Here is a 25,677-nt window from a genome sequence, read left to right on the forward strand (position 1 = left end):
ATCCACTGTCCACATGGTTGTGAGAGATGCCAGGTGACTTCAACTCACTCAAGGTCATTCACTGAGACGCTAGCACTACAACTTACAAATTGGCAAGCAGTGTGTGCAGAGCAGCATTTGGTGGTAATAAACAATTGCAAATCCCGAGAGAAGAGCCAAGTGTTGTCCACTGCTAGAATGCAACCTCCAGAGGGCATAGTACCACCCTTGGAAAAAGAGCAGACAATGGGAATGAAAAGGAGAGAGTCTGGGCTCTACATCCCAATGTATCTTGAACCTGTCCCTCTCACTTGCTTTCCTCTGCCATCATCGACCACCATCCTCTCTTACATGATGACAGCCACAGCCTCCCAACTGGTGTCCCCACTCCCATTGCTGCTCATGCCTCATGCAGTCATTCTCCACATAGCAGCCACACTGATCTGTTAAATACATAAATCCAACCAGGTTACTTTGGGACATAAAACCCAAACCTCCTGCCTTAACCTCCAGATTCTGTGGGATCTGGCCCCGCCAGCCTTGCTGACTTGCTGTCTTCTCCTTTCCCTCTCCCCGTGCTCCACACTCAGGTCTTTTTCTTGCCCTCCACAGGCGCCTTCTTGCCATAGGGTCCCGGGACTTGGCGCTTCTCTCTGCTCACCATGCTCTTTACATAACTGGCTCCCTCTTGTTTAGGTTTAAGGGCAAATGCCACCTCTTGGGGATATTTTCTGACCCCTCTAATTAAAACAGCTTCTCTCCAACTTGGTAAATTTCCACCAAATCACCACCCTACATCTTTGCTTCACAGCAGTGGTGGAGGGGCCATGAACCCACATTTTGGCTGAATGCTAAATAGGTTGAGGATTAAAAATGAATATTTGGCCAAAGCCAAATATGGATGTCACTGAATAAACTTCTGAGGGTACAAGAATAAACTGAAATTAACACTTTAGTTATTATTACAATGTTATTATTAAAAACTTAATTAGCTTAAATTTAAACTTTTGTTACTTCCCCCTGCTGCCTCTATACAGCACATTTAGGACAGACACCAAATGGATATCTACTTTGACTTGAGCTTGGTGGGAAGTGAAATATTTTGGGGCCAGCTCTTTCAGTATGGCCAATTTCTGACAGTGACATTGACAGTGGGTTGTTAAGCTTTTTCTCCTTCCAGTGAGGAAGGAATTAAGGTAAGCCTTATCTTATTTCATTTAATATGATGAATGCTAGTGCCTCAGACAGGTCTAGAGAGATTAGCATTATGATATAACCTCATCTTTACTTTTCTGCTTTGCATCATTATTTAAATTTTTTGAAGATTTCTTGGCTCAAAAGTGATATAACATTCTTCTTAAAGATATCAAGTTGTATTGTTTTACTATGTATCTTCTTATTCATTTGTTTATTCATATAAAATAGTTTTAATGAAAAATTTTTACATGTTAACATGCTAATATATATTTGTATATATTTTTGGAGCTCCACTAATATAATTCAACATATAAAGCACATATGAAGATTTTTTACCCCAACGTGCATTTGGAATGCTCACCTATTTTAAAAATGAATATTCAGATATTAACACTAAGTCAGAATGATATGCCTTGCTTGTATTACAGACATTATCACATTGATTGGGTATGATGATTATCTATGTGTTTCCATGATCACTGAGCATGCACAAGCCCAGAAATTTCAGAAATGACTTTGAAGTAACACTTGACTATTTGGTCTCCCAAAGGCAAGTTGAAGACAAAGGTATATAAGAGATTTTAACTGAATAATAAGACCAAAGCCAAACTTGAAGGTATCTCCACCCAATGACTTAAATGTGCCTTGTATATTGTTTGTGCCATTAGATTGTGGGTGCCATAACAGCTACATTTCTGCTTTTGTTCACTGTTGTAGCCCCAGTGCCTCAAAGGTACAGTATTTATAGCACACTGCAGCCATCCAGATAAGTGAGATGAAGGAAGGGCAGACTGAATGAACCCAGGAGTCTGGCCAGTAGCATCTTATGCACTTCTCTCTGTGATTTGATTCTCCCCCTGATTTATAAGTGTTTGTGAGATCTGTGTGTGATGCTTGGTTCTGATTACAAATGACAAAAATTGCACACTGAGTTCTTCTAGAGGCTGCCATTTATAGAGACTAGGCTGTTTTTGAGATTCATTTCATTTGAGGTCTCTTTAAAGCAGGAAGGTAAAAGAGAGAGAAACATTTTCTAGGTTCCAAGACCTGCTACATTTGGCTCAACAGAAAATCACCTAATTCTGCTCTTGGGGTAGAAATAGGTTGAGTGATTTGACACAGCAGGGAGAAAAACAAGGTGGCATCACATGGCAGGGCAGAACTGGGACATCACACCCGGAGCCTCCTGCCTCTAATAGTCTTCAATGATTGATCCTGCAACTCTATTGTACTACTGAATGTACAAAGTCATGGGAGACAAGAGCACTCTTTTCGTTTCTTTCCTCTCTAGTAAATTTACAGAAGAAGAACATCCAAAACAAAACCCTGCCATTATTAGATTGTATAGCGTCCTACTTGCTGAAAGTCAGATTTACAGAGATTTACCTGTGTTGGATCTAGCAATTCCTTGGTGTGTATATTTGTAGGTGTGTGTATGTATTTTATTCATTACTTAATAAGTGACATTGATTTGGTGTCAAGAACTCATACAATGGATTCATTTTACTTCTTGGGCTTTCTCTGTTTTTCTTTTTTCCCCCTCCCCAGATACTTTGCAGCCATCTTCTGTTCTTTTAGGTATGGAGCCTCATTTAGATGGAGAGATCTGCACTATAATTATCTTTATAGTCATCAGTACTCTAAAGAGGTTTTCAAGCCCATCACATTGGGCCCCTTCTCAGCTTTTCCATACCCCTTTACCACTTGCTGCTAAGGTTTAGCTCTGAATCAACCAACATTTATTAATCATCTTTACATGTAAGGCATTATAAGAAAACTAGCCTGATATATAGATTTTTTTCCAAGTACAAATAAGGGATCTACATATAAATGAACACATTCCAAAGGAAACTAAAAAAGGCATCTGAGAGATAAAGCGTCTTTAGCTTCTTTAGTTCACACCAACTGACTTTGATGGTCTGTGCTGTTTTCCTTTTTTACCCTGGGTCCACTGACAGCAATAATGATTAAAATAAGAATAACATCTCTTACATCTGTGCCAAGTGCTTTGCATATGTGAAATTTGAAATGTTATTAAGCAGTCTATGGTGTAGGTATCATCAGTATTATTTTGTAAGCGAAGACACTGAGGTTCAGAAGGATTTAGTAGCTCACCCACCATAACAATGACAGTGGCACAGGTGAGATTCAAACTAGGGGTTCTATCACCCCAAAGTTTTTGCTTTTATGCCTATGCTGAACCTTTATTTTTTGTATAATTACTGAAATGTTTCCACCCAGACTGCAGCTGTTAAAGACTGCCTGAAATAGCTGCCTCTTTTCAAACCATCTAAACTGGAAGCTACGGGCTGGCCTGAAAGCTCTTGAATTCTTACCAAGGAACCCAGGTGACTCTGAAGGACTCCAGAGTTTAAACAGCAGAGCCCTAGAAATTTCCAAAACCCCTGATAATTGGCATCATGCCAAGATGCTGTGCCCTCCCCGAGGGCCCACATCCATCTGCATCCTTATAGTGAGGCGAGTTCCATATCCACAGCACAGGGGCGTTGCTGGAAGATAAATAAGTAACTGACAAACACATAGAAAGTATTACCTTAGCTGCACTCTAGCCTCTTGAACAATGGCCCTGATCCAGAAAGAAGCCAGAACAACAGGCTTGTGGAGACCTAGGCTGTAGAGGGCTGTGCCTCTGGAGGAGGACTCGTGGAGGATGCTGCCTTTTGGATTCCTCTTGCCTTTGAGAACTAGTTCTTTTATCATCAAATCAAAGGCAGTCCACCCTCAGAATATGTCCTCTGGCTCTGGAAAGCATTTTGGCAATGGTACTCACTTCTACTTTGGCAGCTTTGGCCGTTTGATTTCCAGGTGTTTGGAGTCTGAGTGTGTGGAGCTGTAGGATTTGGGGGCAGGCTTCCTAACTTCTCCGAGCTTCTCTTTTTTCCATCTATTTCTTAACAGTATCGTGTGGAATTCAGTGACATTATAGTGAGTTTTTGGCTATTAATACTATTTCCTGAGAGGTTACAATATGCTGGTCATTGAACTCAGCCCTTAACATAGATCAGATTGATTTTTCAACAACAACCCCATAGGTCAGTTGTGTTCTTGTCTTTCTTTCAAATTAAGGGAAATGGAGGCTTAATGGGGAGAAGCTACTTGGTCAAGGTTACCCAGCTGGTGAGTGGTGAATCTGTGATTTAAACCCAGGTCTGTCTGACTCTTAGCCATATGGTTCCAGCTAGTTCAGTGCCTGGTACTTAGATTTCAATAAATGATAGGGGGAGTTGTTATTGATAATGATTCCCTTGAGGATGATGATCATTATCATTAGTGTCTTTCTGGGATTGTGTAAATGTCTCAAGGGCAGAGATCCTCTTTTTAGACTCACATGTGTTACACCTCACAGTACTGATGTATGTGGGTCAAATTACGCCTGCTGAGTGTGTACACTGATGTGGAACACCTGTGCCGGTGTGTGCGTCAGCACATTCATCTCCATTTAAATACGGGCTGGGTTTTAATCCACAAAACAACTGAATTTATGGAAAGGAAATGCACACTTTTAGATAGTTTTGTTGAATATCCAATGTTAATTAAGTGACTCTGTTTTAGAGATCTAATTCCTTTTAGAAAGGTAGAGTGGCAGAATGGATGAAAAGTACAGGGTTTGGGTTTGTCTTTTGGCTTAGCTATTAGATCTGCAAATTGACTAAATCACTTCACCTCTCTGGATTTCAATATTTCCATTAGTAAAATGTGAATAACAATAGTACCTATCTCATAGGTTATGGCAGGCCCTTAAAGAAAACGATGACTGTGGAATACCTAGCATGGCATCTGGTCCGTAGAAGATACTGAATCAACATTAATGATTACTGTTTTAGACTCAGGCCACCTTGTTTCCCCCTATGTCCCCTTTGCCATCCAAACAAGAATAAAGCCATGATTATAATAGTCAATAGGACTACTATCTGCCCAAGCATTGTTTTAAGCATTATATATATATATATATATATATATATATATAGTAATTAATTTTCATAAGAATGTGGAAATGGAGGCACAAAGAGTTAAGCAGCCTGCCCACAGTCACACAGCGGATATATGAACCCAGTGCTCTGGTTCCCAATTTTGTACTCTTGTCCATGACACTATACTGCTTCTGAACACTGATGAATCTAAATCAAGTATCTGTTGTTTTCTTATTAGTGAGGATTTAGAATTTCTAGACCTCATTCTGTCATTACAGGCAAATAACTTTATGACATTCTTTCCTATGTTCTCCCTGATCACTAAATAACAAATACAGTGGCTTTTCACACTTGGAGAGAAATGTATTAAATTGGATTTCTTCTGAACAGTGATAGAAAAACAGTCCAGTTCTTAGATTACTCCAGATATAAGTGGCAGGTAATCTTCTCAGGCAAGGTAATAGAGAAGCTGAATCAGAAGGGAAATGACCTATAGCCACTTAGTCCCTAAGGGTTTTTTAAAAAGAGTACAGCCTTGTTTCATAGCTACACAAGATTAGACTACTCGTGAAATCAGAGCTTTCATAGATTGTTCACATTTAGATGGAGTGTCAATGTCTAACTGACAAACTCCAGCCACTACTTGATCATCCAATTCTGAAACTCCAACTAATTCCAGAAATTTCATCAACTCAGAGTTAGCTGCAATTCCTGAAAACTCTGTCTTAAGTTCTGTCATTATGGTTCTTCTGTGGGTCGGTTAGTTGGATGAAATAATTATAGAATTGTTGAGGTAGAAGGGACCTTGGATTCCACTTTTCAGGACTTGGAGAAGTTGGAAAGCTTGGTGGCTTACATAAGACAGGTTGGCAAATTTATGATGGAGCCGGGAGCAGAACTAGGAGCTTTCTCTCCAAAACTTGTTCCCTAGCACCTTGATTCCTTCCCACTGTCTATCCTACTGTCTATTGTCCTACCTGTCTGCCCACCTTCACCCTTCAGCTCACAAACACACACAAACTGGTCTTAAATAAACACTGGGAATTCTGGACCAAACATTCTGGTCTGAGAGGCAGGACAGTGTCTGAGCATCCCAAACTGTGATTATAATTTTACTTCCTCCCATCCTACGTATCTTCTGGGAGCCTAGCAAAATTGAATTTCTGGGTCAGTGTTGACTTTTACCATTTATGATTTAATTAACTTGGAAAGAAATTAAACCTTTTTCCGGAAGGAAAAAACAGAAGAAATGGCATCTAAGCTCCACGTTCTCACTACATCATGTCTCTACATAAATATCTCCTGGACTGTGAACTTGAGCATGGAGTGTCAAGACAGGAAAGGAGCTGATTCTCAGGAAGCCTCATTTCCTTTCCCATTCAGTGGCCTTTGAAGTTCTCAAAAGCTACCATGGCTCCTGGAATATAGACCATGCCCAGGCACTCAGATATTTCCAATCAACCCTCCTCCATGGGTGTACAACTTCAAAGGTCACATCTGTGTTATCCCTCAGTCTAACATTAAAGCCTGGCAAATAGTATGTGCTCAATAAATACTAGTTGACCAATATATGGTTCCAAGTTTACTCCAGTCCTTAAAGATATTTCCAGTTTCAAGATGGAAATACAATCATATTTTCTCTGGCTTAAACTCCGGCAATAGCTTCTCCAGGGTCTTGGAATAAAGTTTAAACCCTTTGTGTGGCCCCTAGGACCCCTAAGTTGTCTGGCCCTGCCCTGCTCTCTGCACTGTCCCTGTAAACACTCTCCCTCAATGACTGATCTCTAGGCACACTGTCCCCCTTTCTGGTTCAGGACACTTCAAGCCCCTCCCTACCTCAAAGCCTCGCACTTGCTGTTTCCTCTTCCCTATGCCCCCGCTACTCTCTATCACAGCAGCCTGCTCATTTCTTTCAGAACGCAAATTATAATCTGTTGTTACCCTTATACATTCATTTGTTCATTTGTTTATTGCCTGTGTCCCTTACTGGAATGTTTGATCCACAGGCCAAGGCTTGAGATATGTTATTCATAGCTGTAGCCCCAGCACTGGTTGGATACAAGGAAAGCATCCTGCGCGTACACTTGCTGAAGGAATGCAAGTATCTACCCTTTCGTATCATCATATCACATCTAAATATCAAAGAAGCCATTCAGGACAGACATTTTGCCTCCATTTAAACCATTCCAAGGCCCAGTACACAGAAAACATAAATTGAAAAAGGAAGCACCATTAAGAACATAATACGTGAGGCAAGCAACTGGAGGGAACAACTTCCTTTTCTGGCTTTGTAACTGATTTAATGTGGGATCAATTTAATAGAACTCCATTTCTATGAATAATTTGGGCATGATAAGCCTGGCCTATTCTGCACTCTACCATGAGGATGAATAATATATTTCACAGAAGAAAAGTGTTACAGGAAGTTGTTGTGTTTTGTGTTGTTTTTGATTTTTGTTTGTCTCATCAGATGAGATGTCGTTGAAGAACACTAGGGCCGTGACAAGATTTCCCAGTTAGGGCATTTTATTTTCTCATTTCCTTGGAAAATACCAAGTTTCCAAGTTTGGTTGTGTTTTCTAATCCCTGGCAATAATGAAATTCATATGTCACGAAGCCCATGTCCTGTCAGGGAGTAATGAACTTGTTAAATAATCAAATGCTAAGTGGCATCTTTGGTTTCAATTCAGTAGAATGTAATTTCAGATACATTAGCACAATACTGGGTTGCTAATTAAACTTCCTTTCTTTTCAGCAAAATTATTTAAGTGTTCCAGTATTTAATCCTTGGGGCATGGTTATTATAGAGGGTAACTTACTTTGTACAAAACTACCAATACATATAATTTTGGAATATATTTTCTACTCAGGGAATATGTCAGGTTTTTTTACATCAATTTTTTTTCAAATTAACATAATTTGCCTACCATCCTCCCAATCTCTACCATTTCTGTATACCAATGCAAGATACTTTCATGATTACTTTTCATTGTACCCACATGGCACCTGTGCTATTATTTACTTAATATATTTTATTTAAATTGATTCACTTTTAAGTGTTACTGTATTTCTTTAAAAAGGAAGTCTTATGTCATCACTACAAAAGACAAAACAGCACCATCAGCCATGAATGGAAGGTAAGCATAATGGGATCTAAACAAGGCTATGAAATCTTAACTGGATGCTGTTGCCTGCAGAAGGCTCTGAGCCTGAGACCTGTGGAGGTGTTAATGACCTACTAGCATCAAATTAAAATGTTCTCCTTGACCTTATCAGAAGAACTGAAAAATAAATGGAAAAGGAGTGCCTTTCTTTTCACATAATTTCATCTCACAATGCCATGTTCTGGTATTACTTAACATAATCTCTGTTCTTAGTAAAGGTAAGAGTGCCACCCTTTGAAATATATCACCTTAGAGCAAGAACAGCCCTCTGCTCTAGTTCAAAGAAAGTGGGAAAATATATTCCAAATGCTTTGGAATCCCCAAAGCATTTCCCTTCTCCATCTCCATGCCTTCCTGAGGCTGCTGACCTAATGGCAGGATTTGAAGCACTTCTGCCTAAGTATCCCCATCGGTTTCCCATCAGAAGCAAAAACAACCTTTTGCAAATGGAGACAGTATTGTAAAATAAATACATCTCATGAAAACTTGATCATACATTCTCCTGGGTTTCTATGTTAAAAACGCAGGAGAGGAGGACAACAGAATTGAGAGGACATAGTGTGCTTGAAAATAACTCACAGGTATCAAACAGATTGATCAAGTGAAGGATGAATATAGGCCAGAATTTAGCTGAGAGTATAAGAGGCTGCCCCGCCTTCACCACACACACCATTTTTTCCAACCACAAAGTATTAAAGTATTAATATATTTAACTAATGAACACAGTGTTATTATATTATATAATTGATCCAATATGACCACGCTGAGCGGGGTCCTGGCTATAAGTGAAGAGATGGCACTCTTAAAGGAGGTGAAGGATGGGAAATGTCGATTCCATACATGAGGATTCCAAATAACATACTCTTAGACAAACTGGGTTATGTTATGTATGCCTGAATTTTTGGCTATACTTGAGAAAAAGAAGACAACAGCCAAATTCCTTGTAGACATGTGCTATGGCACAATGTTAGGGTTCCAGTTATGGGGTGTAGTACTCGGTAGCAGCAACCATGGAAATTGAGTAATAAACAAAACACGCTCAAATGGAGTTTTGGTTTTAGAATATATAAATAAAGCATGGGCACCAGCTGGCTGTAAAAATAGTCAAAGACAAGATTCAGAAGATGAATAAGGCAGGAAAAGGGCTAAGCTTGTCAGAGGATGAAGTGGAGTTATTAGGACAAATTAAAGATAATCCCTGAAAGGAAAATTTCTGTAATAATCAAAATCAAGTATCAGAGATGACAGCTGGAGATTAGTAATAGGAGAAAGTGTAAGTGGGAGGGGAGAGAGTGGAGAAAAGGAGAAGAAATAAAGCTTCAAAGAAAAGAGATGATGAAGAGCCTTCTGAGTAAGTTAAAACTAGGGAGGCAGGAAGAAAATGGAACTGCACAAACAGGCTGGTTCATCCTAACAGATAAAACTGGAGGCAAGATAGGTGCAGTGGCCCATGCCTGAATCCCAGTACTTTGGGAGGCTGAGGCGGAAGCAGGTCACTTGAGCCCAAGAGTTCGAGACAACCAGCCTGGGCAACATGGTAAAACTCTGTCTCCACAAAAATATACAAAAATTAGCTGGGTGTTGTGGTGTATGCCTGTAGTCCCAACCACTCAGGAGAGTGAGGTGGGAGGATCACCTGAGTCCAGGTTGGCCAAGGCTGCAGTGAGTTGTGATCGCTCCACTGTACTCCAGCCTGGGTGACAGAGTAAGACTCTGTCTCAAAAGACAAAACAAAACAAAACCCAAACCCCAAAACAAAACAAAACAACTTGGAGGCAGAGGAAAACTACTGGAAGTGAACTGTGACAAAGAAAAATGGTTAAAAAGAGTATTGAGTACAGAATTGTGGATTTAGAAGGAAAATAAGTAAAGGATATAGGAGAGTCTACATGTAAAGGATAGACAGGAAGACACATGAGTGTTGTACATTTCAAGCTTCCGGTATATCCCTTTGGGATACTATAGAAATGGAAAATACAGGGCACTTGTACTCCTTCCTCTCCCACGGCAGATATTACAAGTTGACCTTGGCACTATTTTCCTCTGAGTATGGATTTGGCCTCGAACACTTCTCAGTACAGCACTTTAGGTAGCTACCACTGATTGATTTGACTTGACCCTGGTCACGAAACCTGAATCCTTAAGGTATTACAAAACAAACAAATCAACAAACGTATTGACTGAAGAGGAATCAAAAATGTATACTTCTTGCTGGAAAAGCAAAATGTTTCAATGTGAGCTGTTTCTGTTTATAGACATCATAATCCACATGTGTAGTTATGAGTAAATATGTGTATGAAACATGAATATTTCAAGCAGGTAGACTCAAGCATTCTGTAATTATTTGTAATCTGAAATTCTGTTTTAACCATTTACAAGCACAGGAAAATCAACTCATCATTTACCCTGGTAACTGAAACTGTTGCGTCTGATCAAATGTTACAAACTGTGTTTTGAATTATAATAGCTCATATGAAACAACAGTCTTGTTAGAATAATCAGAACTTTCTCCTTCCTTCTCAATGTTATAACACCATATTGGGCCCAGCATCTTAAAAAGTTGGCAGAAATACCAAAGAGGTTGTTCTTCCCCCATATATCATACATTTTTAAAAAGCACAAATAAATAGTGCAGTATAACATAAGAGCATGGAAAATGATCAGACCATTTGAGGAATAACTGGGATTTCATCAATGGCAGTAAAAAAGAAACCATATTCATTGTCAGTTTGAAACTCAGTTATAAAAAAAGGAAGGAAGGGTGGTGTGTGACAAGGTGCACTGGTTTCCATTTCCTCTTGTACACACTCATTAATTTCTCCCAGCTTCTGAGCATCTAAGGCTTTTGCCTATTCATGCAAAGAGCCACTTGAAGGCATACAATGCCCTCAGATTTTCTCTAGTCCAGGAAACATTCAGTGCTTTCTTTGAACTATTTTGTTTGAACATCCTGGTAAGTTATTCATGTTCTGCCAAACAGCTCATAATGCTCTGGGGGAGGAGAGGCAGTGAGCTACTGTTCGGGGTTTCTCTTTTGATGACTCTCTTATGAATTAACACCAACACAAAAAGATGCTCATTAGTCTAGATGGGCTTACTGAGATACAACAGGAAGGGAGAGAAAAGTAGTGGGTAGGGAGGGAAGGCAGCAATGATCTCTCAAGAATCTTTGAGGCCTGAGAGTCTATTGACTCTAATGAACAAACCCATTATTGCTCCTGTGGACCATTGAAACAGGACCCTAACTGACCTCCTGCACAACCCTGCCCACCCACTCCCCACCCACTGCAGCCAGAGTCATCTTTTCAAAATACATCTCCAATCCATGCTTTCCTCGCCAAGGCCTAACAACTTCCCCATGGTATGGCCCTGCCTGCCTCTCTGGCAGCTTATGGCACCCCTTATTCTCCAAACTCCAGCCCCACTGGCCACCTTTGAATTTCTCCTTGCCCAGGGCCTTTGCTAACCACAGGACCTTTGCACAAGCTGTTTACTCTACCTAGAATGCTCTCCGCCCACCCCCACTCCCATTGCTCAACTTTAATAATATTAGCTCAAATACCTCATATGTCCTAAGGAAAGCCTATTCTGTATCTGTCCTCACAAACTGGTTCAGGTCCCTCCCGCTATCTCCTCTCAAAGCGTCCTTTGTCAGCATTTATAACTATTTATAATTATATATTTGTGCCATTACTTTTCTGATGGTCCCATGAAACTGTGAGCTGTGGAGGGCTATACCAGTGACTACTTTCCTTTCCACCATACAATAATACCTTGTACACACACATAGTAAGCATTTGAGACAATTATATTGACCCAATGAATTAACGTATTATGTAACATACTACCTTGCTAATACATTCAGAACTATGACATATAGGAAAAAAGTTAGACAAAAACCTAAATATCATATGTTCTCACTAATAAGTGGGATCAAAGCTGTAAGGATGCAAAGGCATAAGAATGATACAATGGACTTTGGGGACTCAGGGGGCAAGAGTGGGAAGGGGGTAAGGGATTATAGACTACAAATTGGGTTCAGTGTATACTGCTCAGGTGATGACACCAAAATCTCCCAAATCACCACTAAAGAACTTACCAATATAACCAAATACCACCTGTTCCTCAAAAATCTATGGAAATAAAAAAAAGTTTTAAGTCTTATACTGAAAACCAAATATTTAGAAATTTTAATAAAGTAAACTTATATCAAACGTTCCTGCACATTATATTGATGAATGGAAATTGTGACTAATCTCTCAAGGGTAAATACTTAAAACCACCAGAAAGGAGACTGTTTCTTTAATTTTCTTCAGTTCTCTGCTTTGAAGGAACTAGAATCTTTGCTATGGCTGCCAAATAAAAAGGTAGGCAAATCATCTTTTGAAAAATAAACAAGGTTTATGTCTTCTAGGATGTCCTAGGGAAACCAGATCTTTACCTTGGAGTTGGCCAAAATGGAACTAATGGCAGCAACCCTCTATAAGATGGACCCTGGAGAAACATAACTTACGTTGGTTTAGAAGCCTCGGCCTGATCAGTCTGTAGTTTCTCTCCTCCTTCCACCTCCATTGTACAATATACGATGCGATTTGGAGCCAAAGATTTGAGGCCTTGGACTTCCATGATTACCACCTGAAAAGATAATTCCACATAATCGAGGTTATTGGCAAGGCCCCTGGCAGCATCACCCAGAGGAAAATACATAAATGAGAAGCTACAGAGAATACCAACAGGTATCTGATGGCTTCTATTAGGTTTGTACCAGTCACACTGGGACCAGTCTAGCACGAAAATGCAATTCCTCATAGTGTAGCTGATTGCCTGCCAGACAGAAAGACAAGGCTCACTAATTCAAACGCTCACGGGGGTCAGACAGGCATACACAATGGACTACTCTTTCTGTGTTAAGCAAATAAGATCAGTTTTTCATTTCTACCAAGAAACAGGCTCTTGTTTTCTTTTTCTTTTTCTTTTTTTTTGTTTTGTTTTGTTTTTTTTTTTGAAATGGAGCCTCACTTTTTTTTTTTTTTTTTTTTTTTTTTTTTAGAGTGTGGGGTGGGAAATCAGGGGTCTCACAGCCTTCAGAGCTGAGATCCTCGAACAGATTTACCCACATATTTATTGACAGTAAGCCAGTGATAAGCATTGTTTCTATAAATTATAGATTAACTAAAAGCATTTCTTTTTTTTTTTATTATTATACTTTAAGTTCTAGGGTACATGTGCATAACGTGCAGGTTTGTTACATATGTATACTTGTGCCATGTTGGTGTGCTGCACCCATCAACTCGTCAGCACCCATCAACTCGTCATTTACATCAGGTATAACTCCCAATGCAATCCCTCCCCCGTCCCCCCTCCCCATAATAGGCCCCAGTGTGTGATGTTCTGCTTCCCGAGTCCAAGTGATCTCATTGTTCAGTTCCCACCTATGAGTGAGAACATGCGGTGTTTGGTTTTCTGTTCTTGCGATAGTTTGCTAAGAATGATGGTTTCCAGCTGCATCCATGTCCCTACAAAGGACACAAACTCATCCTTTTTTATGGCTGCATAGTATTCTATGGTGTATATGTGCCACATTTTCTTAATCCAGTCTGTCACTGATGGACATTTGGGTTGATTCCAAGTCTTTGCTATTGTGAATAGTGCCACAATGAACATACATGTGCATGTGTCTTTATAGCAGCATGATTTATAATCCCTTGGGTATATACCCAGTAATGGGATGGCTGGGTCATATGGTACTTCTAGTTCTAGATCCTTGAGGAATCACCATACTGTTTTCCATAATGGTTGAACTAGTTTACAATCCCACCAACAGTGTAAAAGTGTTCCTATTTCTCCACATCCTCTCCAGCACCTGTTGTTTCCTGACTTTTTAATGATTGCCATTCTAACTGGTGTGAGATGGGATCTCATTGTGGTTTTGATTTGCATTTCTCTGATGGCCAGTGATGACGAGCATTTTTTCATGTGTCTGTTGGCTGTATGCATGTCTTCTTTTGAGAAATGTCTGTTCATATCCTTTGCCCACTTTTTGATGGGGTGGTTTGTTTTTTTCTTGTAAACAAATAAGTTCTTTGTAGGTTCTGGATATTAGCCCTTTGCCGGAGGAGTAGATTGCAAAAATTTTCTCCCATTCTGTAGGTTGCCTGTTCACTCTGGTGATAGTTTCTTTTGCTGTGCAGAAGCTCTTTAGTTTAATTAGATCCCATTTGTCAATTTTGGCTGTTGTTGCTGTTGCTTTTGGTGTTTTAGACATGAAGTCCTTGCCCACGCCTATCTCCTGAATGGTATTACCTAGGTTTTCTTCTAGGGTTTTTATGGTATTAGGTCTAACATTTAAGTCTCTAATCCATCTTGAATTAATTTTCATATAAGGACTAAGGAAAGGATCCAGTTTCAGCTTTCTACTTATGGCTAGCCAATTTTCCCAGCACCATTTATTAAATAGGGAATCCTTCCCCCATTTCTTGTTTTTCTCAGGTTTGTCAAAGATCAGATGGCTGTAGATGTGTGCTATTATTTCTGAGGACTCTGTTCTGTTCTATTGGTCTACATCTCTGTTTTGATACCAGTACCATGCTGTTTTGGTTACTGTAGCCTTGTAGTATAGTTTGAAGTCAGGTAGCGTGATGCCTCCAGCTTTGTTCTTTTGACTTAGGATTGTCTTGGCAATGCGGGCTCTTTTTTGGTTCCATATGAACTTTAAAGCAGTTTTTTCCAATTCTGTGAAGAAAGTCATTGGTACCTTGATGGGGATGGCATTGAATCTATAAATAACCTTGGGCAGTATGGCCATTTTCACGATATTGATTCTTCCTATCCATGAGCATGGTATGTTCTTCCATTTGTTTGTGTCCTCTTTTATTTCACTGAGCAGTGGTTTGTAGTTCTCCTTGAAGAGGTCCTTTACATCCCTTATAAGTTGGATTCCTAGGTATTTTATTCTCTTTGAAGCAATTGTGAATGGAAGTTCATTCATGATTTGGCTCTCTGTTTATCTGTTACTGATGTATAAGAATGCTTGTGATTTTTGCACATTGATTTTGTATCCTGAGACTTTGCTGAAGTTGTTTATCAGCTTAAGGAGATTTTGGGCTGAGATGATAGGGTTTTCTAAATATACAATCATGTCATCTGCAAACAGGGACAATTTGACTTCTTCTTTTCCTAACTGAATACCCTTGATTTCTTTCTCTTGCCTGATTGCCCTAGCCAGAACTTCCAATATGTTGAATAGGAGTGGTGAGAGAGGGCATCCCTGTCTTGTGCCAGTTTTCAAAGGGAATTTTTCCAGTTTTTGCCCATTCAGTATGATATTGGCTGTGGGTTTGTCATAAATAGCTCTTATTATTTTGAGATATGTTCCATCAATACCGAATTTATTGAGAGTTTTTAGCATGAAGGGCTGTTGAATTTTGTCAAAGGCATTTTCTGCATCTATTGAAATAATCATGTGGTTTTTGCCTTTGGTTCTGTTTATATGCTGGATTACATTTATTGATTTGCATATGGTGAACCAGCCTTGCATCCCAGGGATGAAGCCCACTTGATCATGGTGGATAATGATGTGCTGCTGGATTCGGTTTGTCAGTATTTTATTGAGGATTTTTACATCGATATTCATTAGGGATATTGGTCTAAAATTCTCTTTTTTTGTTGTGTCTCTGCCAGGCTTTGGTATCAGGATGATGTTGGCCTCATAAAATGAGTTAGGGAAGATTCTCTCTTTTTCTATTGATTGGAATAGTTTCAGAAGGAATGGTACCAGCTCCTCCTTGTACCTCTGGTAGAATTCAGCTGTGAATCCATCTGGTCCTGGACTTTTTTTGGTTGGTAGGCTATTAATTATTGCCTCAATTTCAGAGCCTGCTATCGGTCTATTCAGGGATTCAACTTCTTCCTGGTTTAGTCTTGGGAGAGTGTAAGTGTCCAGGAAATTATCCATTTCTTCTAGATTTTCTAGTTGATTTGCGTAGAGGTGTTTATAGTGTTCTCTGATGGTAGTTTGTATTTCTGTGGGGTCGGTGGTAATATCCCCTTTACCATTTTTTATTGCGTCTGTTTGATTCTTCTCTTTCCTTCTTTATTAGTCTTGCTAGTGGTCTATCAATTTTGTTGATCTTTTCAAAAAACCAACTCCTGGATTCATCGATTTTTTGGAGGGTTTTTTGTGTCTCTATCTCTTTCATTTCTGCTCTGATCTTAGTTATTTCTTGCCTTCTGCTAGCTTTTGAATGTGTTTGCTCTTGCTTCTCTAGTTCTTTTAATTGTGATGGTAGAGTGTCAATTTTAGATCTTTCCAGCTTTCTCTTTTGGGCATTTAGTGCTATAAATTTCCCTCTACACACTGCTTTAAATGTGTCCCAGAGATTCTGGTATGTTGTATCTTTGTTCTCATTGGTTTCAAAGAACATCTTTATTTCTGCCTTCATTTTGTTATGTAGCCAGTACCATTCAGGAGCAGGTTATTCAGTTTCCATGTAGTTGAGTGGTTTTGATTGAGTTTCTTAGTCCTGAGTTCTAGTTTGATTGCACTGTGGTCTGAGAGACAGTTTGTTATAATTTCTGTTCTTTTACATTTGCTGAGGAGTGCTTTACTTCCAATTATGTGGTCAATTTTGGAATAAGTGTGACGTGGTGCTGAGAAGAATGTATATTCTGTTGATTTGGGGTGGAGAGTTCTGTAGATGTCTATTAGGTCTGCTTGGTGCAGAGATGAGTTCAATTCCTGGATATCCTTGTTAACTTTCTGTCTCGTTGATCTGTCTAATGTTGACAGTGGAGTGTTGAAGTCTCCCATTATTATTGTATGGGAGTCTAAGTCTCTTTGTAAGTCTCTAAGGACTTGCTTTATGAATCTGGGTGCTCCTGTATTGGGTGCATATATATTTAGGATAGTTCTTCCTGTTGAATTGATCCCTTTACCATTATGTAATGGCCTTCTTTGTCTCTTTTGATCTTTGATGGTTTAAAGTCTGTTTTATCAGAGACTAGTATTGCAACCCCTGCTTTTTTTAATTCTCCATTTGCTTGGTAGATCTTCCTCCATCCCTTTATTTTGAGCCTATGTGTGTCTCTGCATGTGAGATGGGTCTCCTGAATACAGCAGACTGATGGGTCTTGACTCTTTATCCAGTTTGCCAGTCTGTGTCTTTTAATTGGAGCATTTAGTCCATTAACATTTAAGGTTAATATTGTTATGTGTGAACTTGATCCTGCCATTATAATATTAACTGGTTATTTTGCTCGTTAGTTGATGCAGTTTCTTCCTAGCGTTGATGGTCTTTACATTTTGGCATGTTTTTGCAATGGCTGGTACTGGTTGTTCCTTTCCATGTTTAGGTCTTCCTTCAGGGTCTCTTGTAAGGTAGGCCTGGTGGTGACAAAATCTCTAAGCATTTGCTTATCTGTAAAGGATTTTATTTCTCCTTCACTTATGAAACTTCGTTTGGCTGGATATGAAATTCTGGGTTTAAAATTATTTTCTTTAAGAATGTTGAATATTGGTCCCCACTCTATTCTGGCTTGTAGAGTTTCTGCCGAGAGATCTGCTGTTAGTCTGATGGGCTTCCCTTTGTGGGTAACCCGACCTTTCTCTCTGGCTGCCCTTAGCAGTTTTTCCTTCATTTCAACTTTGGTGAATCTGACAATTATGTGTCTTGGAGTTGCTCTTCTCGAGGGGTATCTTTGTGGTGTTCTCTGTATTTCCTGAATTTGAATGTTGGCCTGCCCTACTAGGTTGGGGAAGTTCTCCGGGATGATATCCTGAAGAGTGTTTTCCAACTTGGTTCCATTTTCCCCCTCACTTTTAGGCACCGCAATCAGATGTAGATTTGGTCTTTTCACATAATCCCATACTTCTTGAAGGCTTTGTTCATTTCTTTTTCCTCTTTTTTCTTTAGACTTCTCTTCTCGCTTCATTTCATTCATTTGATCCTCAATCGCTGATACTCTTTCTTCCAGTTGATCAAGTCGGTTACTGAAGCTTGTACATTTGTCACGTATTTCTCGTGTCATGGTTTTTATCTCTGTCAGTTCGTTTATGGCCTTCTCTGCATTGATTATTCTAGTTATCCATTCTTCCATTCTTTTTTCAAGATTTTTAATTTCTTTGCACTGGGTACGTAATTCCTCCTTTAGCTCTGAGAAGTTTGATGGACTGAAACCTTCTTCTCTCAACTCGTCAAAGTCATTCTCCATCCAGGTTTGATCCATTGCTGGCAATGAGCTGCATTCCTTTGGAGGGAGAGATACGCTCTTATTTTTTGAATTTCCAGCTTTTCTGCCCTGCTTTTTCCCCATCTTTGTGGTTTTATCTGCCTTTGGTCTTTGATGATGGTGATGTACTGATGGGGTTTTGGTGTGGGTGTCCTTCCTGTTTGTTAGTTTTCCTTCTTTCTAACAGTCAGGACCCTCAGCTGTAGGTCTGTTGGAGATTGCTTGAGGTCCACTCCAGACCCTGTTTGCCTGGGTATCAGCAGCAGAGGCTGCAGAAGATAGAATATTGCTGAACAGAGAGTGTACCTGTCTTCTTCTTGCTTTGGAAGCTTCGTCTCAGGGGTGTACCCCGCCATATGAGGTATGGGGTTCGGTCTGCCCCTAGTGGGGGATGTCTCCCAGTTAGGCTACTCAGGGGTCAGGGACCCACTTGAGCAGGTAGTCTGTCTGTTCTCAGATCTCACCCTCCGTGTTGGGAGATCCACGGCTCTTTTCAAAGCTGTCAGACAGGGTCGTTTGCATCTGCAGAGGTTTCTGCTGCTTTTTGTTTGTTTGTTTGTTTAGCTGTGCCCTGTCCCCAGAGGTGGAGTCTACAGAGACAGGCAGGCCTCCTTGAGCTGCTGTGGGATCCACCCAGGTCGAGCTTCCCAGCGGCTTTGTTTACTTAGCCTGGCTGCTGCCTTGCCGTTAGATCGCAGACTGCTGTGCTAGCAATGAGGGAGCCTCCGCGAGTGTGGGACCCTCCCGGCCAGGCGTGGGATATAATCTCCTGGTGTGCCATTTGCAAAGACCCTTGGTAAAGTGCAGTATTGGGGTGGGAGTTACCCGATTTTCCAGGTGTTGTGTGTCTCAGTTCCCCTGGCTAGGAAAAGGGATTCCCTTCCCCCTTGCGCTTCCCAGGTGAGGCAATGCCTCGCCCTGCTTCAGCTCTCGCTGGTCACCCTGCTTTAGCTCTCGCTGGTCGGGCTGCAGCAGCTGACCAGCACCGATTGGCCGGCACTCCCTAGTGAGATGAACCCGGTACCTCAGTTAAAAATGCAGAAATCACCCATCTTCTGTGTCGCTGGCGCTGGGAGCTGGAGACTGGAGCTGTTCCTATTCGGCCATCTTGCTCCGCCCCTGGAGTCTCACTCTTTCGCGCAGACTGGAATGGTGCAGTGGCATGATCTTGGCTCACTGCAACCTCCACCTCCCTGGTTCAAGCAATTCCCCTGCCTCAGTCACCCGAGTAGCTGGGATTACAGGCACACGCCACCATGCCCAGCAATTTTTTTTTTGTATTTTTAGTAGAGACAGAGTTTTACCATGTTGGTTAGACTGGTCTCAAACTCCTGACCTCAGGCAATCCTCCCACCTCAGCCTCCCAAAGTGCTGGGATTACAGGCATGAGCCAACGTGTCTGGCCAGGTTCTTATTTTCTTTAAAAATAGTCTGGCTTATGTCCATCCATGACAGACTGGATTAAGAAAATGTGGCACATATACACCACAGAATACTATGCAGCCATAAAAAAGGATGAGTTCGTGTCCTTTGTAGGGACATGGATGCAGCTGGAAACCATCATTCTCAGCAAACTATCGCAAGAACAGAAAACCAAACACCACATGTTCTCACTCATAGGTGGGAATTGAACAATGAGATCACTTGGACTCCGGAAGGGGAACATCACACACTGGGGCCTATTATGGGGAGGGGGGAGGGGGTGGGATGGCACTGGGAGTTATACCTGATGTAAATGACGAGTTGATGGGTACTGACGGGTTGATGGGTGCAGCACACCAACATGGCACAAGTATACATATGTAACAAACCTGCACATCATGCACATGTACCCTAAAACTTAAAGTATAAAAAAAAAATTGTCTGGCTTTTGTTTCAGCACTTAAAAGAGACACAGGCTCATAAATTCACTTTTTTCTTCACAATAAGATAAGTAGTAGTGCAAATACTAAAATAAAGGGCAAGTACTATTCAGCATTAGATTCAGAGCTGCAATAGGGAGTAGTGGGGACTATGGCAAACTGGAGAGCACATGCTTCTTCTAAAGGGAGCAGCTACCAGTTACAACCCGTTGTTGCCTTGTCTTTTCTCAGTTTAGAGTTACCAGATACTCCAATTTTGCCTTCCAGAAAATGGAAAACTGAATCAGAGTCACAGTGAGAAAGCTGATTTTGAAATGTTGACAATAATTCAAATAGGGAGAAATAAAATACACAGACTCTGTACAGGCCAATATTATTGAGTCAAAACAAAAACATGTCTGCAGCTGCATAGTCTCTGGTCCAGACTGAGAGAAAAAGCTGGTGTCATGAAGGACCAAGATGTATCATTTACAGTCTCTGGCACTTCCTACCACCTCCCCATACTCCACATAATCACCTACTATTCTGATATTTAGCAGTATGCCTTGTCACGAGAGAACGGGGAGGGAGAAGAATGCACAAAGCAGGGAAGAAAGAGATCGATTAAAAAATCTGAAACAAATGACTCACATCAGAGATATACAATTAGTCATTATATATGAAGAAATCATTCAGTTGTACTCCAAAACAGGTAATGGGATTACACAAGAAGAAGAACATGAGTGTGCAAAAAATGTATACTTCCTTAGTGGATCAGATTCAAGAAAGTACAATAGGGTTAGCATTGAACCAGGATTTCACAAGTCACAGTTTTGCTACTGGTTCTCAAACTTAATGTGAATCAGAATCACTTACAGGGCTTGTTAAACTAAAGACTGCTGGGCTCTATGATCCCCAGAGTTTCTAATCAGTAGGCCTGGGTTGGAGCCTAGGACCTTCCATTTCTAACAATTTTCCTGGTGATGCTGATGCTGCTGACCCAGAAGCCATACTTTCAGAACCATTGTACTACTCGTGTGATGTTGGGCAAATGATTTGATGTTGAAGTCACTTCATTTTTCTTTCAAATCTCCAGGCCCTCAGTTTCCTGATCTGTAAAGTGGGGGTAATAATATGTATCCTGTGGCTGTTCTGTGAGAATCAAATGAGATGATGTACATAACTGAACATTTTTACACTGGGAAGAACATATGAATAGAAAGAAATGGAAGGCACAATGAAAGAGCACAAATTTTGGAATTTAAAATATCTTCACATCCTGATTATGCATCTTCACAAGCTGTGTCATCATGTGCAGGTTTCTCAACCTCTCTGAGGCTTAGTTACTACACCTGCAAATACCTGAAAAGACTATTGAGAGGATTCACTGTGTTACGATGAAAAAGCACCTAGCCCATAGTGGCATTCTACAAACACCTGTTGCTTTCTGTTAGCGCATGCCCTTTGCCCAAGGCCCGGCTGCTGGGCACCCTGGACCTTCCTTCCCTCACTGCAAAGTTAATTACTACCTGGTGTCCCTCCAGCCATGAAAGTGTATAATTACATAAAATATGTCTTGCACCAAGTTGCAAATTCAAATCTGCCCTGATGAGATGGAGACGACAATCCTCTTTCTCCCTCTTCTTGCCTCCCCCATTGTGCCTACCAAAACATATTCACAGACAGATGTGCAATGCTTTTTGCTGGCAGTTTTCTATGATGTGCAACTCAGTGTTCTCATTAAAAATTATTTGGGAATCCTAGGACATTTCTTTCTGTACTTTCAATTACAAGTCAAACCATTTGAATCACGTACACATAGGAATATGGACTTGTCTACATCTATATTTCAGATAATCAGCTGTGTAATATTGAGTATTGACAAAGAATTAGAAAATTACAGATTTAGCAGGGCATTGTGGTGCACGCTTACAATCCCAGCATTTTGGGAGGCTGAGGTGTATAGATAGCATGAGTGCAGGAGTTCATGAACAGCCTGAACAACATGGCAAAACCCCATCTCTACAAAAAAATACAAAGATTAGCTGGGTTTGGTGGTGTGCACCTGTAGTTCTGGCTACTTGGGAGGCTGGCTGAGGTGGGAAGATCACTTGAGCCCAGAAAGTTGAGGCTGCAGTGAGCCAAGATTGCACCTGCACCACTGTACTCCCGCCTGGGCAACAGAGTGAGACCTTGTGTCAAAAAAAAAAAAAAAAAAAAAAAAAAAAAGAGGAAAGAAAATTACAGATTTAAAATATTCATGAAAATCAATAAACCACTTTCCCCTGCTTTCTGTAGCAGGACAACAGGCAGTAGGGAATAAATTGATGCCTTTAATTGGCAATAATCAAATTCAGACACCTAAGAAAATACACTCAGTATCTCAGGTGGCAGTATTGCTTTTTAAAAAGGAAAGTTTCTGTGAAATTACACTGATGATTTTTTCACACACTAAGTACTCTATATTTAATTGAATACTGCCTCTTCCAACTGCACAATACATGTTGAAAACACTAATGTGAGTATCTCCATCCAAACTTAGCACAGAAAAACAAATTACCTGCAGTTAATTCACAGCAGGCTTTAATGATGTTCTAGAAAATTGATTTAGTCTTTACACATTCTAATTAATTCCACAGAAATTTGATTTCTTCTTTTGGTCTCCTCATATCTAGGGTTATCATAAAACCCTTGGGGGGTTTTGAACTTTAGTAAGTTGCAAGTGGTTCTCAAATTTTGGAGTGGATAAGTATGTAGGGGCTTGTTAAAGTATACAGTCCAGGGCTGAACCCTGTCTAGAATTTTTTTTTCTGATGACTTTATTGAGGCATGTTTTACATATCATATAATAGACCCATTTTAGATGCACAATTCAGTGATGTTGGTACATTTGCTAAGTTGCGTAACCATCAACATAAAGTAGTTTTAGAATATTTTTAGTTCTCCTAACAAGATTTCTTATGCCCATTTCCATCCCCTGCCCCAGGGAACAATAATCCACTTCCTATTTCTGCAGATTTGCCTTTAGGACCTTTTATATCAAGGGAATCATACAATATGCGATCTTTTGTGTCTGACTTTTTTTTTTTTTTAGACAGGGTCTGTCCTTGTCACCCAGGCTGGAGTGCAGTGGCATAATCATGGCTCACTGCAGCCTCAATCTCCCCAGCTAAACTGATCCTCTCACCTCAACCTCCCAAGGAGCTAGGACTACAGGTGCACACCATCACACTCAGCTAATTAAAAAATATATATTTGTTTGTACAGATGATGTCTCATTATGTTCCCCAGGCTGGTCTTAAACTCCTGAGCTCATGCAATCCTCCCACCTCAGCCTCCCAAAGTGCTGGGATTACAGACATGAGCCACCATGCTAAGCCTGGCTTTTTTCACCAGGCATATTTTTGAGGTTCATCCGTGTCATGGCATGTATCAGTGGGTTGTTCCTTTTAATTGCTGAGTCATATTCCATTGTATGGGTATACCACATTTTGCTAACCATTCACCAGTTGATTGACATTTAGGTTGTTTCCATTTTGGGCTATTATAAATAATGCTGCCATAAACACTTGTAGTCAAATCTTTGTGCAGACATGTGTTCTCATTTTTATTAGGTATCTGACAGTGGAGTTGCTAGATCATATGGTAGTTTTATGTTTAACTTTTTCAGAAAATGCTAACTTATTTTCCAAAGTGGCTGCACTGTTTTATATTCCCATCTCCTCGAGATCCTGGCTTAGTCGGTCTGGGTGGTACCCAGGAATCTGCATAGTGAACTACCTTCCCAGGTAATTCTGACATAGGTAGATCAGAACTACTCCTTAGATTATATGCATATGAAAAGAAAATGTGTGAAGAGAAATGATAGAGAAACTTATTGACATGTTCAGCATTTTGCCACAATACTAGCCTGAATGGGTACTTACTTTGGGAGCTGAGATAAACTTAAAAAGCCTCCACCACAGGGGACTCTCTACCTTGTAGCCAACAGGAAGGATGATGGGAAAGAAAACTTACAACTCGCCACAATATGATGCTAGTTTGCCTCTCTTATAACTGTAAAACTGGTTGCCAAAATTTTTAACTTTCTAAATTATATAAGGTCTTTATAAAATCCTTGAGCACTGTTTTAAGACAGAAAGTAATGCAAGATTAAATTTAGTAGGTGGCTTTCAGATTGCATTTCCTTAAGAAGAATGTGGGCTCCTGGAGATGGGGAAATCACTTGCTGATTAGCTGACCTAAGCTTAGCATGCTGTTATTATAATAACTGCTCCTGGGGTGCAAAAGAAAAAACAAGCTGATTGTGATGCATCTAATCACCCATGTCCTACTCGCTGTGCCAAGAAACTTTCAAGGGCTCAGGGCTTTTTACCTCCAATGAGAAAGACAGCACGACGTCTGACTTGGAGAGCTGGTTCTCACTCTCCTCGCCCATGTCGATGATGGAAGCATTGTGGCTGCGTTTGAGTTTCTGGAGCTTGAACTCCCCGCCTTTAGATACTGGCATGCTCTCCAAGTTGGCCATAAGCAGGTTGACAGACGACTTCAACTCCTCGATGTACATATTTTCCATTTCTTTGGATACAAACTTGGGAAATTTGCGTTCCTTGGGAAGAAAAAGAAAAGTATGAGCAGAGGAGTAAATAGGGAGCTGATTTATATAGAAGGTCTTTGTCTCATGGCCCAGAGTTAGGATCACATCTACTACTAGTGAAATTCACCCAGATTTCATGGCCTTGTGCTAGAAAAATGTTCAGCCCTAGTTGAGTAGACAGCTGCCTGCCTGTTTGTTATTTATACATCCTAACAGGTAAGGAACACGTACATATAGTAAGAAACATTGAAATGCTTTATTATAGTTCTATTTTTCCTCCAGTTTTCTTCAGCAAATTTGATTTGTAGGAAGAAAAATGGGGTGTTATTTTTCAAATCTGGTTTCAGTTCAGTTTTTCTTTTTAGTAAAATGCAGTCATTTGTTTTTAAGTGAGGGAAACAGAAAGAGACCCTATTTCTGGATAGCTACAGAGATTTTCTCACATGAATAATTCAAAAGAAGCTCATTTGAGATGTTTCAAACATAGTCTATATCTATTTCTAAGAATAATAGTTACTGTTTTCAAGAAAAATTGAACCAAATTAATGAAGTGATGAAAAATGTGATTAAAATTATTTAGAAGATAGAGCAATTTGGTATCATAACTGACCTCTATGTTTTCCTTTCTTGCTTATAAATTTAGATGTAATTGCAACATTGCTAACCATGCTATTTGTTTCTTCATACTTCTAAGTTCCCTGGAATATGCTTTGGATCAATCACCTTCCCAAACAGTCATT

At 40.2% G+C, this 25,677-nt stretch overlaps 1 protein-coding gene across 14 annotated transcripts in view; it reads right to left on the reverse strand.

Annotated features, from left to right (window-relative positions):
• The window catches only part of CADPS (calcium dependent secretion activator), a 492,502-nt gene that overhangs the window by 233,768 nt on the left and 233,057 nt on the right, over positions 1 to 25,677 (reverse strand). For all 14 annotated transcript variants that reach the window (XM_030927221.1, XM_030927190.1, XM_030927201.1 and 11 more), the window contains 2 exons: positions 24,716 to 24,949; positions 12,786 to 12,907 (listed from right to left, as the gene is read on the reverse strand). In XM_030927221.1, coding sequence (XP_030783081.1) covers positions 12,786 to 12,907; positions 24,716 to 24,949 — 356 coding nt within the window. The remainder of the gene's footprint in view (positions 1 to 12,785; positions 12,908 to 24,715; positions 24,950 to 25,677) is intronic.

Source organism: Rhinopithecus roxellana, chromosome 1 (assembly GCF_007565055.1).
Source record: "Rhinopithecus roxellana isolate Shanxi Qingling chromosome 1, ASM756505v1, whole genome shotgun sequence".
NCBI lineage: Eukaryota > Metazoa > Chordata > Mammalia > Primates > Cercopithecidae > Rhinopithecus > Rhinopithecus roxellana.